General features: G+C 45.3%; 1 protein-coding gene across 2 annotated transcripts in view; it reads left to right on the top strand.

Annotated features, from left to right (window-relative positions):
- Positions 1-5,070: 5,070 nt before the first annotated feature.
- The window catches only part of METAP2 (methionyl aminopeptidase 2), a 36,222-nt gene continuing 24,224 nt past the window's right edge, over positions 5,071-17,068 (top strand). Inside the window, exons 1-4 of one of the 2 annotated variants that reach the window (XM_073327501.2) lie at positions 5,072-5,315; positions 6,521-6,625; positions 15,061-15,126; positions 15,469-15,571. In XM_073327501.2, the coding sequence (XP_073183602.1) occupies positions 5,159-5,315; positions 6,521-6,625; positions 15,061-15,126; positions 15,469-15,571 (431 nt within the window). In that variant the 5' untranslated portion in view covers positions 5,072-5,158. Of the gene's footprint in view, positions 5,316-6,520; positions 6,626-15,060; positions 15,127-15,468; positions 15,572-17,068 lie in introns of both variants that reach the window. The other variant, XM_073327502.1, reaches the window with a different exon arrangement.

Here is a 17,068-nt window from a genome sequence, read left to right as displayed (position 1 = left end):
TGTCTACACACAAAAGTTGTACCGTTTTAACTATACTGGTACAACTTTCAGTGGATACAGTTATACCAGTATAAATATGCTTATATCAGTATACTTTATTCCCGTACAGGAAGGGAAATAAACGATACTGTCATAAAGCAGCTTTTTACTGGCATAACTCTGTCCATATAGGGGTTGTACTGGTATAGTTATAATATTCTAGTATGAAAAATATCAGACCCCTGACTGACATAGTTATACCAGTACAAAAACTGTGGGTAGACCAGGCCTAGTGGTATCAGGAATGAAGTTGACTTAATTAATGAAGTGGTGATGAATGGCAGCACAGCTGTTCTCCCTTTTTGTTTTTATACTACTTTACATCTATATTGTGTTTTACAAGCAAAGGATGTGGGAATTCTACAAATGTCAATGTATGGCATTTCCCTCACATTGTTTCCATCCCCAGCAAGCAAGACTGGTGGGTGGACAAGGGCTATAGCGATAGAAACAATGGAAAGATTTTTTGTATTTGGAATAGTCTATCTGGTCTGTCCCTGTGAAAGATAGGATGGACTAGTGGTCCCTCTGAACAGCAGGATTAGAAACCAGGATCTCGGGTATACTAATCTCAGCTCTGTGTATAACTCTTGCTCCATGTGAACTTTGGCAAATTACTTAACTTCTCTTCCTCACTTTTCTAACTCTAAAATCAGGCTCTTGTGAGGCTAAGGGTTCACTGCTCTTTCCAAGCAACTCCTGTCTCAGAGCCGACAACTCACTATACCTAATACACTACTATATCTAAACACCATGGTATTTATCCATGACAGGTACTGAAAGATTGTAACTTATCAATACTCATAATCATTGTGAGATGTATGTATGGATAATATTTCAGCAATAATGTAACTATATTGAAAACTATACCTTATTATGACTTGAAGTACAAGTTAGTCACCAGCAAATTGTATGTCTCAGTAATGATTCAAGTGGGAGGCAGTTACCACCCCTCTCAGGTCAGCCGGTGATGTAGTGCACTGTTCAATTGTCTATTCTTGCCTGATCCCAGAACAGTCAATGGAAAACCAGCAAAGACAACTACAAACAACCAAAACCACTTGGAGGGGAAAGGCATACCATAACAGAGAGGGGATCAACTGGTCTGTGAATAAAGACAAAAGACTGAATCATATATAACAGTGTGGAGAAAGACACTCTTCATCCATTTACTGAGTGAGGCGACATCTTGTTGAGTGGTCAAATGAAAGATTTGATCCTAGTTCCTGTGAAACCAGCCCCCTTGGCAAGAGACTGAACTTTGGAGAGGAAACCTACCTTATTAGCTAAGAAAGGTAACTATTAATAAGTGTAAGCCCTAGATCACGTTTTATTATTTCATTTTATAGTAACCATTTATTTCCATCACTCTCTCTTGTTTCTAATGGAACCACCATTCTTACTTAAACCTTCTTTAGTTTTATTATAAGTGCTGTGTATTATATACAAGTGGTGATTTAAGGTTCACCTGGTAAACTGGGGTACACTGTTTCTTTGGGATCAAGGGATCTGGATTCCTTGATGTAGCCAGTGTCAAGGGCTGGATATCACAGGGGAACTCAGGTTCAAGGGGACTCAGGGACTGGGGTGCACCTCTTGTTAACTTGCAAGGCAACATTGGGGCTGGCATAGGCCAGAACAGAGTGTTTGAGTGGCTGACAGGCTGATGGTATCAGGGAGCTAACAACAATCTGCCACAGGCAAGATTCCCTCTTGGTAGAGGCAGGAGGTAAAAAGGTGACTCACAGTCCTAGATACCTCAAGACCCATCAGAGAGGGTTAATTAGTTTGTTCAGTATACTGAAGTTATAAAATGCATAACAGCTCTAAGTGTTATAATTGTTGTATGCAGTGTTGTTGTAGCTATGTCAGTCTCGGGATATTAGAGAGACAGGGTGGGTGAGGTTGGTCCAATAAAAGATATTACCTCACCCACTGTATCTAAGTATTAGATACGGTATTGTTGAGGATAACTTCCTGGTGCAAGTGCTGGAGGAACCAACTAGGGCTCCTGCTCCTCTTGACCTGCTGCTCACAATCAGGGAAGAATTGATAGGGGAAGTAGAAGTGGGTGGCAACCTGGGCAACTGTGACCATGAGACAGTTGAATTCAGGATCCTGACAAAAAGAAGAAAGGAGAGCAGCAGAATATGAACCCTGGACTTCAGAAAAGCAGACATTGAATCCCTCAGGGAACTGATGGGCAGGATCCCCTGGGAGGCTAATATGAGGGGGAAAGGAGTCCAGGAGAGCTGGCTGTATTTGAAAGAAGCTTAATTGAGGACGCAGGCACAAACCATCCCAATGTGTAGAATGAACAGCAAATATGGCAGGCGACCAGCTTGGCTTAACAGAGAAATCTTCGGTGAGCTTAAGCACAAAACGGAAGCTTACAAGATGTGGAAACTTGGACAGATGATTAGGGAGGAGTATAAAAATATTGCTCGAGCATGCAGTGGTGTAATCAGGAAGGCCAAAGCACAATTGGCGTTGCAGCTAGCAAGGAATGTGAAGGGTAACAAGAAGGGTTTCTACAGGTATGTTAACAACAAAAAGAAGGTCAGGGAAAGGGTGGGATCCTTAGTGACAGATGACGTGGAAACAGCTGAAGTACTAAATGCTTTTTTTGCCTTGGTCTTCACAGACAGGGTCAGCTCCCAGACTGCTGCACTCGGCAGCACAGTATGGGGAGATGGTGAGCAGCCCTCAGTGGTGAAAGAACAGATTAAGGACTATTTAGAAAAGCTGAGCCATCCATGGGGCCGGATCTAATGCATCCGAGGGTGCTAAGGGATGTGATTGCAGAGCCATTGGCCATTATCTTTGAAAACTCATGGTGATCGGGGGAGGTCCCGGACGATTGGAAAAAGGCAAATATGGTGCCCATCTTTAAAAAAGGGAAGAAGGAGAATCCGGGGAACTACAGTCCGATCACCCTCACCTCAGTCCCTGGAAAAATCATGGAGCAGGTCCTCAAGGAATCCATTTTCAAGCACTTGGAGGAGAGAAAGGTGATGAGGAACAGTTAACATGGATTCACCAAGGGCAAGTCATGCCTGACCAATCTGATTGCCTTTATGATTAGATAACTGGCTCTGTGGATATGGGGAAAGTGGTGGACGTGATATATCTTGAGTTTAGCAAGCTTTTGATACGGTCTCCGACAGTATTCTTGCCAGCAAGTTAAAAAAGTATGGATTGGATGAATGGACTATAAGGTGGATAGAAAGCTGACTAGATTGTCGGGCTCAATAGGTAGTGATCAACAGCTTGATGTGTAGTTGGCAGCTGGTATCAACCGGAGTGCCCCCGGGGTCTGTCCTGGGGCCGGTTTTATTCAATATCTCCATTAATTATCTGGATGATGGGATGGATTGCACCCTCAGCAAGTTCGTGGATGACCCTAAACTGGGGGAGAAGTAGATATGCTGGAGGGTAGGGTTAAGTCCAGAGTGATCTAGACAAATTGGAGGATTGGGCTAAAAGAAATCGGACAAGGTTCACAAGGACAAGTGCAGAGTCCTGCACTTAGGACAGAAGAATCCCATGCATTGCTACAGGCTGGGGACCGACTGGCTAAGCGGCAGTTTTGCAGAAAAGGACCTGGGGATTACAGTGGACGAGAAGCTGCATATGAGTCAACAGTGTCCCCATATTGCCAAGAAGGCTAATGGCATATTGGGCTGCATTAGTAGGAGCATTGTCAGCAGATCGAGGGAAGTGATTATTCCCCTCTATTTGGCACTGGTGAGGCCACATCTGGAGTATTGTGTCCAGTTTTGGGCCCCCACTGCAGAAAGCATGTGGACAAATTTGAGAGAGTTCAGTGGAGGGCAACGAAAATTATTAGAGGGCTGGGGCACATGATTTACGAGAAGCTGAGGGAACTCGGCTTATTTAGTCTGCAGAAAAGAAGAGCGAGGGGAGATTTGATAGCAGCCTTTAACTATCTGAAGGGAGGTTCCAAAGAGGATGGACCTAGGCTGTTCTCAGTGGTGGGAGATGACAGAACAAGGAGTAGTGGTCTCAAGTTGCAGAGAACAGGTCTAGGTTGGATATTAGGAAAAACTATTTCACTAGAAGGGTGGTGAAGCACTGGAATGGGTTACCTAGGGAGGTGGTAGAATCTCCATCCTTAGAGGTTTTTAAGGTCAGGCTTGACATAGACCTGTCTGGGATGACTTAGTTGGGGTTGGTCCTGCTTTGAGCAGGAGATTGAACTAGATGACCCTCTGAGGTCTCTTCCTACCCTAATCTTCTGTGATTCTATGAACTTATTCATAACAATTATCCCTTTGAGTAGGAACTGCTCCTATGTATAGTCTATATGTATAGTCTTTTGTTTTCTGCTATAGCCCTTCAAAAGATTCTTGTGGGGGAACATACAGTAGCGTCCACATTATTGGCTTCTACACCACTCTCCTTTGCAGTGAGTTGCCAGCCTATCTGCCTGATCCACTGATCCCCTCCAAACAGAAGCCCAATTCTCTGAACGTATCTGGAGTCACCCAAGTGGTTCAGACAATGGCAATGGAGTTGAAAGATGGCTCCACCAGGCCTTTTTTTTGGTCCAAATGTTATGTACAGTCACCATACTGTGCAAGACAACAAAGCAGGGGAAAGGGGATCAGGGGGGTGGGGGGTGGTTGTTTTTGCCAGCTGGGTTAGAGAGGTGACAATACTTGTAATATGACTGAAGGAAGATGCCCCAACTCTGAAATTTGAAAAACTTCTGCAGGCCGTGTAAGCGGTCAGAACACGGGAGGGGGAGGGGCGCCTGCGCAAACGGTGTCAAAACGCTTTCCCCGTCGACACACAAGTCTGCCTCCGATATGCTACGGGCCGGGGCTGACACCAGGGAGACGGAGGCGGCCAGGGGCAGGCCCCGCTCCAAGGCCCGGCCAGGCTGCCAGGGGGCGCAGAGCAGCCCCGCACAGGCAGCGCGCGCACAGACTCCTCCCCTCTCCCCCCTCCCCCTCCCAGCAGCACGCGTCCCGTCGCCCCGCCCGGCGGCCGGGCTCGAGCCTTCCCGGCATGCCCCGCGCTGTACCATCGAGCGCGGCGCTGGTGGCGGGGGGCGGTCCCGCTGGGCTCTCCGTCGGTGTCAGGCCGCGGCAACATGGCGGGCGCGGAGCAGGCGGCGAAGCACCTGAACGGGGAGCTGCCGCTGGAGCCCGAGCCCGAGGACGCGGAGGGCGGCGCGGTGGGGCCCGGCGCCGAGGAAGGCGCCAAGAAGAAGCGGCGGAAAAAGAAGAAGGGCAAAGCCGCCTCCGCGGGTAGGGGGCCGGAGCGGGGCCTGGAGACCCTCCCGCGGGCAGGGAGCGGAGCCGGGCAGGGCCCGCGGCGGGCGGGGGAGGGGCTAGAGTTAGTGTGGGGGGACTGGGGCGAACCTCCTTGGGGGCGGCGTGTGACGGGGGGCTGCCTCGGGAGGGGCTCGGGAGTGAAGCCTCCTTGGCGGGGGGCGGCGGGGGCCGGGGCTCGTGAAGCGGCTTTTGGGGGCCGTCTGTGGGTGGGGGTGGGGTGCGAGAAGCGGCCGTGGAGGGGGGGTTGGGAGGTGTGTGTGTGTGTGGCTGTGGCGGGACTGGGGGACAAGTCTCTCCTTGATCTGGGAGGGGGTTCTGGGAGCGTGGCTGCCACTGGGACGGGGAAGTCTGCCCTGGGTTCAGTCTGTCAGTGGTGGGCCACGATGAGACTGATACCGTAACTGGCTAGTATCTTTGTGGCCTTGCTGCTGTTTCCCTCACTCTCTCTGCTCCTGTTGCTTGTCTTTGAGTCAGGTGATGTGAGGTGCCTGAAGATCACTCAAAATAGTGGTAAAGATGGAAAGAGTCATATAATTGGCACAGGGACTGTTGGTTGCTCATATGTTTGTGTGAGAGAGAAAGTTCCTGTGTGTTTCAGCTCCCAGCCTATTTCTGGGACAGTTTGCAAGGAGATTGCGAATGCTGTTTTGTACACAGCAGTATCCACCCCTACGGCCAGAGATAAAGAGCATAATTTTGTTGCCTTAAAGTTTATCCCACAGGAGGGAGCCTTTCCCTGCTAACCTCCCAAATATTGTACATAGAGGTCTGAGGTGAGTCTGTGCAAATAGTGTAAGGAAATCACAATCTGAGTTTCTTTTAACAGGCTAGAAGTTAGAGATGAAGATACTTCATGTTTATCATTATTTTCATAACACTTGTGTTATCTCCCTGGAGCAGGCTGGTGCTAGGGACAGCAGAATTATACAAACAGAAAAGAACTGTAGTTATTTGAACTATTGGATAATCTTACCTTTATGTGCAGGTTTTTATAATGGCCCCTGTCACCATAGTACCTAAGAGTTGTTATTACATGTTTGCTACTTTAGAAAAGGTGAGAAGTGCTCTGATATCTTCATAATGAGGGTGGTAAAAATATTTAGATAATTTTTTTAGGTTTTTATATCATAATTCAGAGCCATTTTATTGTGTTAAATCACACTTTATCTTGCAAACAGGACAACAAGAAACAGAGAGAGAATTAGAAGGTGCTCTTGATGATATAGCAAAACAGTTGGATAAACAAACACTGGAGGAGAAGGAAAAAGATGATGATGATGAAGGCAAGTGTAATATTTTTGTTTTTTTAACATCTAAAATGAAAGTCTATGAAGTGCTTGAAATTGTATTTTCTACAGCTGTCTAGTTTTTTCCAGTTTAAGTAATTTTTTTCATGCAAAATTGTAATTTGCAGTATCTTTCTTCATATTCAGTAATTTGCTATCCTCAGTCACTGTTAAGCAACATTATGTAACTTGAGCAAGAGGTTAAATTTCAGACAAACATATTGTGCAAGCTAATAGCAAAAGTTGTAGCTGGTTTTTATCCTTATTGATTTATACCACAAAAGAGATCTTTTAGTCTGATATAGAACAAATAACATAGGGGAATGCTGGAGGAAGAGTCTGAGGAGATGCTAAAATAAATAAGACACTATTATAAAATGTGTGTATTTCTCGTCACTGAAGAAAATTCTACCTGTAATCCTAGTTGTTGCACAGAAACCCAACTAAAGAAATATGAAACACACTGCAGTACAGGTACACGCTTTTGATTGTTGCCAATACAGATTCTAAACAAGTAGTTTGTGAATCAGCTCAGTGGTTTAAGCATTGGCCTGCTAAACCCAGGGTTGTGAGTTCAATCCTGGAGGGGGCCATTTGGGATCTGGGGCAAAAATTGGAAATTGGTCCTGCTTTGAGCAGGGGGTTGGACTAGATGACCTCCTGAGGTCCCTTCCAACCCTGATATTCTATGATTCTAAAGAATCATTTTTTGTTTCTAATCTGAATTTAAACATACCTTATCTTATAAACATATTACATGTTTGAAAATCAAATAGAATTAACCTGTTTAGTAAATTCATTTTTCTCTGTAATAAAACCGTGCATTTAGCACCTGTCTGCTGAATTATCATTAAAGTTGGCTCAATATCCTAAAGTGATCATCTTTAAATTCATCTCTTGGCAAACTACCTCTGGAGCTTTAGGTTTCAGAACATATGAAATTGGATATTAGTATCCAAAAACACTTAGTAGAAAGACGAAAAAACAATTGCATTGGTGCATATAGTACTAGACAATAACCTTTGATTCTGAATGTATGTACAGTATCCAAGGCCATTTAATTGCTGTTCATAGTACTATGTTCTGATAAAACTGGATTTCTGATGGCTTACTTCAGGTGGTGGGGTAAAGGAATATTAATGTTAATGTAATGTGTACGTTGTTACGATGATGGCTGTTGAGTCAGAATTCAGTGAGAATAATAGTGAATGCTTCATAGTGAAAGGAATTCCTGGGGGGGTGGGATTAGAATCCTTGGATATTTTATCTCGGGGAGAGTGTTTTTCTTCATAGATAAACTAGTACATTGAATTTCATTGTGCTCTGTCTCTTTTACAGTGTAGTTATCAATACTTAACCTTAAATTTAAAGTGCTATTCTCACTGAAATAACGCTCTCCCTCTCTTCTGTACAAATTACTTGTAAATTCTTTTACAATATACACAAGTATCAGAATTTTTAATTTTTTGATTGCCTTTGGTGTCTTTTGCCTGACCCATTCTTTTCACACCACTTGAAATCTGTGTAATTGTGGGAAATAGCATAGAGACTGTGCCTAAAATCTGTTCCTGTTCGTTTTTCTTTAAAAAAATACTCAATTTTTTGGCCATCTCCACAGTTGGGTAACCCTAACACTGCCCACTGGATGGGAAGAAGGGTTCGGAAAGTATTCAGTACGGTTCTTCTGCATTCTGAATTGGGCTTGCAGCTTAGCTCATCTGAGATAATGGAAAGTATAGTTATTGTGTTTCTGAGGCTATGTCTACACTATGAAATTAGGTCAAATTTATAGAAGTCGATTTTTTAGAAATCGATTTTATACAGTCGATTGTGTGTGTTCCCAAGTAAGACCATTAAGTCGGCAGAGTGAGTCCACAGTACCGAGGCTAGCATCGATTTCCGGAGCATTGCACTGTGGGTAGCTATCCCACAGTTCCCGCAGTCTCTGCCACCCATTGGAATTCTGGGTTGAGATCCCAACGGCTGAAGGGGCAAAAACATTGTCACGGGTGGTTCTGGGTACATGTCATCTGGTCCCCCTTCCTCCCTCTGTGAAAGCAACGGCAGACAATCGTTTTGTGCCTTTTTTCCTGGGTTACCTGTGCAGACGCCTTACTACGGCAAGCATGGAGCCCGCTCAGATCACCGTGGCAGTTATGACAGTTCTAAACACCACGCGCATTATCCAGCAGTATATGCAGAATCAGAACCTGCAAAATCAGGCGAGTAGGTGACGGCAGCACAGTAAGGAGAGTGATGAGGACATGGACACAGGCTTCTCTCAAAGTATGGGCCCCGACAGTGTGGACATCATGGTGGTAAAGGGACAGGTTCATGCAGTGGAATACCGATTCTGGGCCCGAGAAACAGGCACACACTGGTGGGACTGCATAGTGTTGCAGGTCTGGGACGATTCCCAATGGCTGCGAAACTTTCATATGCGTAAGGCCACTTTCATGGAACTTTGTGACTTGCTTTCCTCTGTCCTGAAGCACCAGAATACCAAGATGAGATCAGCCCTCACAGTTCACAAGCGAGTGGCGATAGCCCTGTGGAAGTTTGCAACGCCAGACAGCTACCGGTCAGTCGGGAATCAATTTGGAGTGGGCAATCTACTGTGGGGGCTTCTGTGATCCAAGTAGTCAACGCAATCACTGAGCTGCTTCTACCAAGGGTACTGACTCTGGGAAATGTGCAGGTCATACTGGATGGCTTTGTTGCAATGGGATTCCCTAACTGTGGTGGGGCGATAGATGGAACCCATATCCCTATCTTGGCACCGGAGCACCAAGGCAGGGAGTACATAAACCGAAAGGGGTACTTTTCAATGGTGCTTTGAGCACTGGTGGATCACAAGGGACGTTTCACCGACATCAACGTGGGATGGCTGGGAAAGGTACATGACGCTCGCATCTTGAGGAACTCTGGTCTGTTTCAACAGCTGCAGCAAGGGACTTTCTTCCAGACCAGTAAACAACCGTTGGGGATGTTAAAATGCCTATAGTTATCCTTGGGGACCCAGCCTACCCCTTAATACCATGGCTTATGAAGCCATACACAGGCAGCCTGGACAGTAGTCAGGAGCTGTTCAACTGCAGGCTGAGCAAGTGCAGAATGGTGGTAGAATGTGCATTTGGACATTTAAAAGCACACTGGTACAGTTTACTGACTCGGTTAGACCTCAGCAAAACCAGTATTCCCATTGTTTATTACTGCTTGCTGTGTGCTCCACAATATCTGTGAGAGTAAGGGGAAGACATTTATGGTGGGGTGGGAGGTTGAGGCAAATCGCCTTGCCACTGATTACACGCAGCCAGACACCAGGGCGGTTAGAATACAGGAGGGCGTGGTGCGCATCAGAGAAGCTTCGAAAACCACTTTCATGACTGTCCAGGCTACGGTGTGAAAGTTCTGTTTGTTTCTCCTTGATGAAACCCCCTGCCCCTTGGTTCACTCTACTTCCCTGTAAGCTAACCATCCTCCCCTCCCCCCTTCGATCACCGCTTGCAGAGGCAATAAAGTCATTGTTGCTTCAAATTCATGCATTCTTTATTCATTCATCACACAAATAGGGGGATAACTGCCAGGGTAGCCCAGGAGGAGGGAAGGACAAGGCCACGCTGCACTTTAAAACTTGAATGCCAGCTTTCTGTTGCTTGGGCAGTCCTCTGGATAGAGTGGTTGGGTGCCCAGAGGACACTCCCCGTTCCCCCTCCACACCGCTTTCTTGGGAGACTGCGTGAGGAGGCTATGGAACTTGGGGAGGAGGGTGGTTGGTTACACAGGGGCTGTAGCAGCGATCTGTGCTCCTGCTGCCTTTCCTGCACCTCAACTGTACCCCGGAGCATATTAGTTTGATCTTCCAGTAGCCTCAGCATTGACTCCTGCCTTCCGTCAGCAAGCTGACGCCACCTATCATCTTCAACCCGCCACTTATCTTCAACCCGCCACCTGTCCTCCTGTTCATATTGTGCTTTCCTGGACTCTAACATTGTCTGCCTCCATGCGTTCTGCTGGGCTCTTTCAGTGTGGGAGGACTGCATGAGCTCAGAGAACATTTCATCGCGAGTGCATTTTTTTCGCCTTCTAATCTTCGCTAGCCTCTGGGAAGGCGATGGTAGTGTGAGCGTTGAAACATTTGCAGCTGCGGGAGGGGGAAAAAAAGGGAGAGTAGTAGTTAGAGACACATTTTAGAGAACAATGGGTAGACTCTTTTCTAGTGAACCTTGCTGTTAACATTACATAGCACATGTGCATTTGGTACAAGGTTGCATTTTGCCTCTTATATTGAGGGTCTGCTGGTTTGGTGAGAGAGATCACACACGCAGGGCCGGCGGGCAACAGAATTCAGCTTGCAGGCAGCCATGGTAAGCCAGTCTTTTGGCTTCTTTAACCTTCATAACATGTGGGAATGGTTTCAAACAGCAGCACCCTCATTTCCCATACCAAACAGCCGTTGGGTTGGCCATTTAAAATGGGTTGGCAATTTAAAAGGAGGGGCTGCGGTTTTCGGGTTAACGTGCAGCACAAACCCAACTAACCCCTCCTCCCCCCACCACACACACCCAATTCTCTGGGATGATTGCTTCACCCCCCCACCCCACCCACCCCCACCGCGTGGTTAACAGCGGGGAAGATTTCTGTTTAGCCACAGGCAAACAGTCCAGCAGGAACGGCCACCTCTGAATGTCCCCTTAATAAAATTACCCTATTTCAACCAGGTGACCATGAATGATATCACTCTCCTGAGGATAACACAGAGAGATAAAGAATGGATGTTGCTTGAATGCCAGCAAACACCGGGACTGTACGCTGCCATGCTTTGTTATGCAATGACTCCAGACTATTTGCTACTGGCCTGGCATGGTAGTATGTCCTACCATGGAGGACGGAATAAGGCTGCCCTCCCCAGAAACCTTTTGCAAAGGCTTTGGGAGTACATCCAGGAGAGCTTTATGGAGATGTCCCTGGAGGATTTCCGCTCCATCCCCAGACATGTTAACAGACTTTTCCAGTAGCTGTACTGGCCGCAAATTAATTGTTAAGCACGCTTGCTTTAAACCATGTATTATATTTACACAGGTACACTCCCCAGAGGTCCCTTCTCCGCCTGGTGGGTCTGGGAGCCCGCCTTGGGTGGGTTCGTGGGGGGTACTGGCTCCAGGTCTAGGGTGAGAAACCGTTCCTGGCTCTTGGGGAAAATGGTTTCTCCGCTTGCTTGCTGTGCGGTATCTTCAGCCTCCTCCTCCTCATCTTCCTCGTCCCCAAAATGCGCATCCCTGTTGCATGATAATCCATTGATGGAGTCAAAGCACAGGGGTGGGGTAGTGGTGTCTGCACCCCCTAGAATGGCATGCAGCTCATCATAGAAGCGGCATGTTTAGGGTTCTGACCCTGAGCGGCCGTTTGCCTCTCTGGTTTTTTGCAGGCTTGCCTGAGCTCCTTAAGTTTCACGCGGCACTGCTGCAGGTCCCTGTTCTAGCCTCTGTCCTTCATGCCCTTGGAGATTTTTTTCAAACGTTTGGCCATTTCGTCTTTTGGAACGGAGTTCTGATAGCACGGATTCATTTCCCCATACAGCGATCAGATCCCGTACCTCCCATTCAGTCCATGCTGGAACTCTTTTGCGATTCTGTGACTCCATCATAGTCACCTCTGCTGATGAGCTCTGCACTCACCTGCAACTTGCCACGCTGGCGAAACAGGAAATGAGTTTCAAAAGTTCGCGGGCCTTTTCCTATCTACCTGGCCAGTGTGTTTGAGTTGAGAGCGCTGTCCAGAGCGGTCACAATGGAGCACTCTGGGATAGGTCCCGGAGGCCAATACCGTTGAATTGCGACCACACTACCCCAAATTCGACCCGGCAAGGTCGATTTCAGCGCTAATCCCCTCTTCGGGGGATGAGTACAGAAGTCGATTTTAAGAGCCCTTTAAGTCGAAGTAAATGGCTTTGTCGTGTGGACGGGTGCAGGGTAAGACATTAGCTGGCAAGTGAATAAGATTAGCTACTGACCTCTTGAATTTTGCCAGTGTCTGCAGTGGTTAGCATAGGGACCTGGAAGATGCTCTGACTTTGTGAGTTAGTGAACTATATGCCAAGGCTACGACTTTTTCTGATTCAGTGTTAATGGATTAAGCACAGTTCAAGGTCAAGATCAGTGTGACACAGTTATTGTGATTGAAAGAAATAAGTACAGGCTCTTCGGAGAGATTGACCACCTAAATGCTAAATACATTTTTGATTGAGAACCTGGCAGGACAGATTAGAAAGCAGAAACAACAAGCTGTATGTATCTATAAGACATCCTTAAAGATGCTAAAACGAGATACTTAAGGCAGAAACTGGACTTTCTTTTGCGGACTAAAATCTACACCCATTGCAGGGCTGCAATGATCTAAAAATCACCAATCTATTTAACAACTCAGATTACATTGACCATTTTACATAAATCATTTGCCATTTGAAAGGCATGGAGATCTAGTGATTCCAATTTTTGTCCAAGGAATGCCCTGTCAATTTTTATAGATGAGCAAATATGGGGTTCTGAGTAAATATGACGAAAATAGCAACACTTTATATTTGTAAGAAATTGAGACAACTTCTGGAATCAGTTTTTGTAACTAAAACATGGAGAGTTGGGAGTGGCTAGTATTTGGATCTAGAACAGAGGTGGGCAAACTACGGCCTGCAGGACACTCGTGCCCGGCCCCATAGCTCCTGCCCCGGGAGGCTGTGTCCCCCCCCCAGCCTCTCCTTGCTCCGCCGCAATGCTCTGGGCGGCGGGGCTGTGAGCCCCTGGGGCAGCGCAGCTGCAGAGCCCGGCCTGACTCGGTGCTCTGTGCTGCGCGGTGGAGGTGTTGGCGTGGCCCGGCTCCAGCCAGGCGGTGCAGCTGTAGCACCGCCAGCCACTGGTGCTTCAGGCAGCGCAGTAAGGGGGCAGGGAGCGGGGGGGATGGGGGGGGTTGGATAGAGGGCAGGGGAGTTCAGGGTGGTGGTCAGAGGGTGGGGGTGTGGATAGGGGTCGGGGCCGGAACAGGAGGTTGAATGGGGGCAGGGGTCGGGCGGGGGGGGGAGTCAGGAATGAGAGGAGGGGTTGGATGGGGTGGCGGGGGTCAGTCAGGGTACAGGGAGCGGGGGGTTGTGGATGGGGCAGGGGTCCGGGGGGGGGGGTCGGGAACAGGGGGTTGGATGGGGCAGGGGTCCGGGCGGGTGGCGGGGCACGACCCCCTCACCTAACCAGCCCTCCATACAATTTCCAAAACCCCATGTGGCCCTCAGGCCAAAAAGTTTGCCCGCCCCAATCTAGAAGGTGTGGGCAAATAGATGTACAGAGTGATCAGCACTTCAGCTAAACATATTGTACAATGTTAAATAATCTTTGCACACATGGAGTAGGTAAACATTATTAGATGTAGCCACATCATGTTAAGTAAATACTGTTTTTGGATAGAGTCAAACCATGCTATAATCACTCTCCAGCTGTTGTTTCTTGCTGCTTTGATGCCATGTGCTCCTCTCTCTTCAAGCTCTGAAAATTTGTAGGAAGGAGCACCATGAATATTAGTCCCACTCCTGGGGTACCTGTCTTTTATATCTTCTGCACAACTTATGTGGTGAACACCACATTGACTTTTGTGAGTTCTGTCATCACTGTTTTTCTTTTTCTGGTAAAGGAAAGTAACAGTTCACTAAACTGGTAGTCACTTCTTTCCAGCTGTATTGTCTGATATGATTCTTTCTAACCCCTTTTCTGCAGAGGCCTCATGTTAGCTAGATTCAGAGAATGGGATTTGGGATGGAAAGTATTCTATTTCTAACAAATTCCTCATATTTTTTCATTGATTCACTTCTTAAAAATGCCACCAACATAAAGGAACTATTCAGAGGTACGCTATCAGCAGTGGTACTTTCAGAAATATCTTATTATATCTGAATCTGGAGTTGGGAAGGAATCTGAAACTGTTGGTGATTGCTTCTAGCTGTCTCTCTTACCTATTCAGCTTTCTTCAAAGTTTGTAGAATCTATGGATTTGGGGACTTGTAACAAATCTGAACAACATCATGTTCAATGCAGCTGAGGTAGAAGCAGCATTGGTCCCAGATGCAGTGTTGTACCTGGTTCAAAACTCAAATTCTTCTGTTTGCTTGTGGCTTAGTTTAAAAGGGATGTACACATTTTAATTGAAGTCAGATGTTTAACTTTCAGACAGAGTTTGTATAAAACTGATTTTTCATTGCTTTGTACAAGCTGTAAACTCAGGTGTCAGATACAGGTTGTCTCATAATTTGTATAAAATTGAGCTATCAGTTTTCTGAGTGTTCTTTAAGCCATTTTACCTGGTAGTTTCTCAGTAAGGTGCCATGATAATTTTTGTCCTACATTTAACTCTTTGAGGGTTTGTATGTATATATAAACACATATCTTTTACAGACGGAGAGGGTGAAGGAGATGGAGCAACAGGGAAGAAAAAGAAGAAAAAGAAAAAGAAGAGAGGACGTAGGTGTCAATTACAACAATAATAAAGGGAATTTTCTCATATTCTCACTTAAACTTATCCTACTCTATTATGGTTGTCCAATTAAAAATATCATGGGGGATGGCACACAACGTAGATCCTTGGCCAAGGCAGTCTGAAAGTTCTCTCTGGTGCCTCTGAATGCTGCACTGAGCATTAGCCAGGTCAGATGACTTGAGGGCATCATGGTACATGGTGTTCTGGGGATAAGCCGAAATTCTGGCAGGAGGCTCTTAAATATGCTTTGCTATTTTTGCTTTTCTTGCAGTTGATAATAATTTACAGCTTGCAGTATAAAACTTCTTAAAATGTTTACTCAACAGCTAAGGTGCAGACAGATCCACCTTCTATTCCAATATGTGATCTATTTCCCAGTAGCATATTTCCAAAAGGAGAAGAATGCGAATATCCACCAACACAAGATGGGTAAATGTTTTGTTTCTGTTTTTAAGTCTAAAAAATAACTAAGTTTAAAAAATAAATACATCTGATCTGAAAGAACTTCTGATATGCAATGAAAGACTTAATTTTCCTGCTGCTTTGCTTGACTAATTCTTAATGCAGATTGTGAACAAAATTGATGGTAATGCCTCTTTACTGGATCATCTAACAAGTTCCTCCACAGAGGTTGTCAGGTCAGAAATGTTCTCCCTCCAGACCCTTTAAACTCCATTGGACTGAATTTATATTTTACTCAAATATTTGTGTAGCTTGCTTTCTTGTGGAGTCCCTAAATATTCTAAAATAACTGCAGTAGCATGTGTGAACTTCCTTGATCCTCTTAATAGGATGCTAGCTGTGGAGCATAGTGATGACTGGAGTTGGGTGAAAAACACAGAAAGTGGGAGGAGCAGGGGGAGTATTTGAACACATACAAATAATGTGATTTTTACAATCTTTTACTTGCTATCCGCAGACTTTCTTAGGAGCAGACTTTTTTTTTAGGTGTAACATTAACGGAAAAAGTGTGTCCAATGTATGAATATTTACGCCCTGATGTCAAGTCCTCTTCCTGTTTGTTTAAAAAAAAAAACTTGTCTGCTCAGGTAGCAGAAGTAATGCCATGAGACTTAAGTGACCATCACACACACACAGTTAACTAACAGAAAATGAGGTAAAATTTGTTGAAAACATTGTTTATGTTCACGGCTCTAGCAACATCTCTTTGAAATGGCATTTAAATTTAAAAATCACACTAATTTTTATGCCTGCCAATGTTATAAGTATGCCTAAGTTTACTGTAACTGAAAGATTTGAGAGAGAAATATTTTTGTATCTGTTTACTTTTATGGAGTGCTGTCAACTACCTGTAGTACTTTTTACTTTCTGTACTTTATATAGCCAGTTTCACTTGTTTGAGTCTGTCACAGCAATGTAGAAGTGAAAGTTTCGAAAATAAAATGTGATTGTAAAATCACAAACATTGGTAAGGGAACTCATGGACAGGTGCAGTACCTAAATGAAAAGTAGCTTTATTTTTTGAAATTGCTTAAATTTCAGGTTGATAGTCTTCCTTTAAAATGTGTCTTAAGTCAAAATACAAAGCATATTCTTTTGACTGAGTATCCTGTGCCTCTCCACTCATGTGCTCCTACTCAAAACAACTCCACATAGTTTCAAAGCGATTTTCTCTTCAGTTGGTTCCACATATAGATTTTAATAATTTGATATGTTTTAGCCAGCTAAATGCAAAAATTTACCAATTGTTAGGTTTCTTTTGTTTAACAAGGGATGATTATCTGACCCCAACAAAGGGAAAAAAAATTCTTGATTTGTGAAAGGCTTGAAAGTTCAGTGGGGCTGCCTCCTGTGGCTTTCCAGGCTCAAGTGAACAACTTTTTTGAGGGCAGAGAACTGTATAGAAATTCTAAGGTGTTGTTTGAACACAGTCAATAAATATTGCAGTATTTGTGAATGGATAAT

Source organism: Lepidochelys kempii, chromosome 1 (assembly GCF_965140285.1).
Source record: "Lepidochelys kempii isolate rLepKem1 chromosome 1, rLepKem1.hap1, whole genome shotgun sequence".
In the NCBI taxonomy this organism is placed as follows: domain Eukaryota; kingdom Metazoa; phylum Chordata; order Testudines; family Cheloniidae; genus Lepidochelys; species Lepidochelys kempii.
This window is presented reverse-complemented; position numbering and strand designations above follow the sequence as displayed.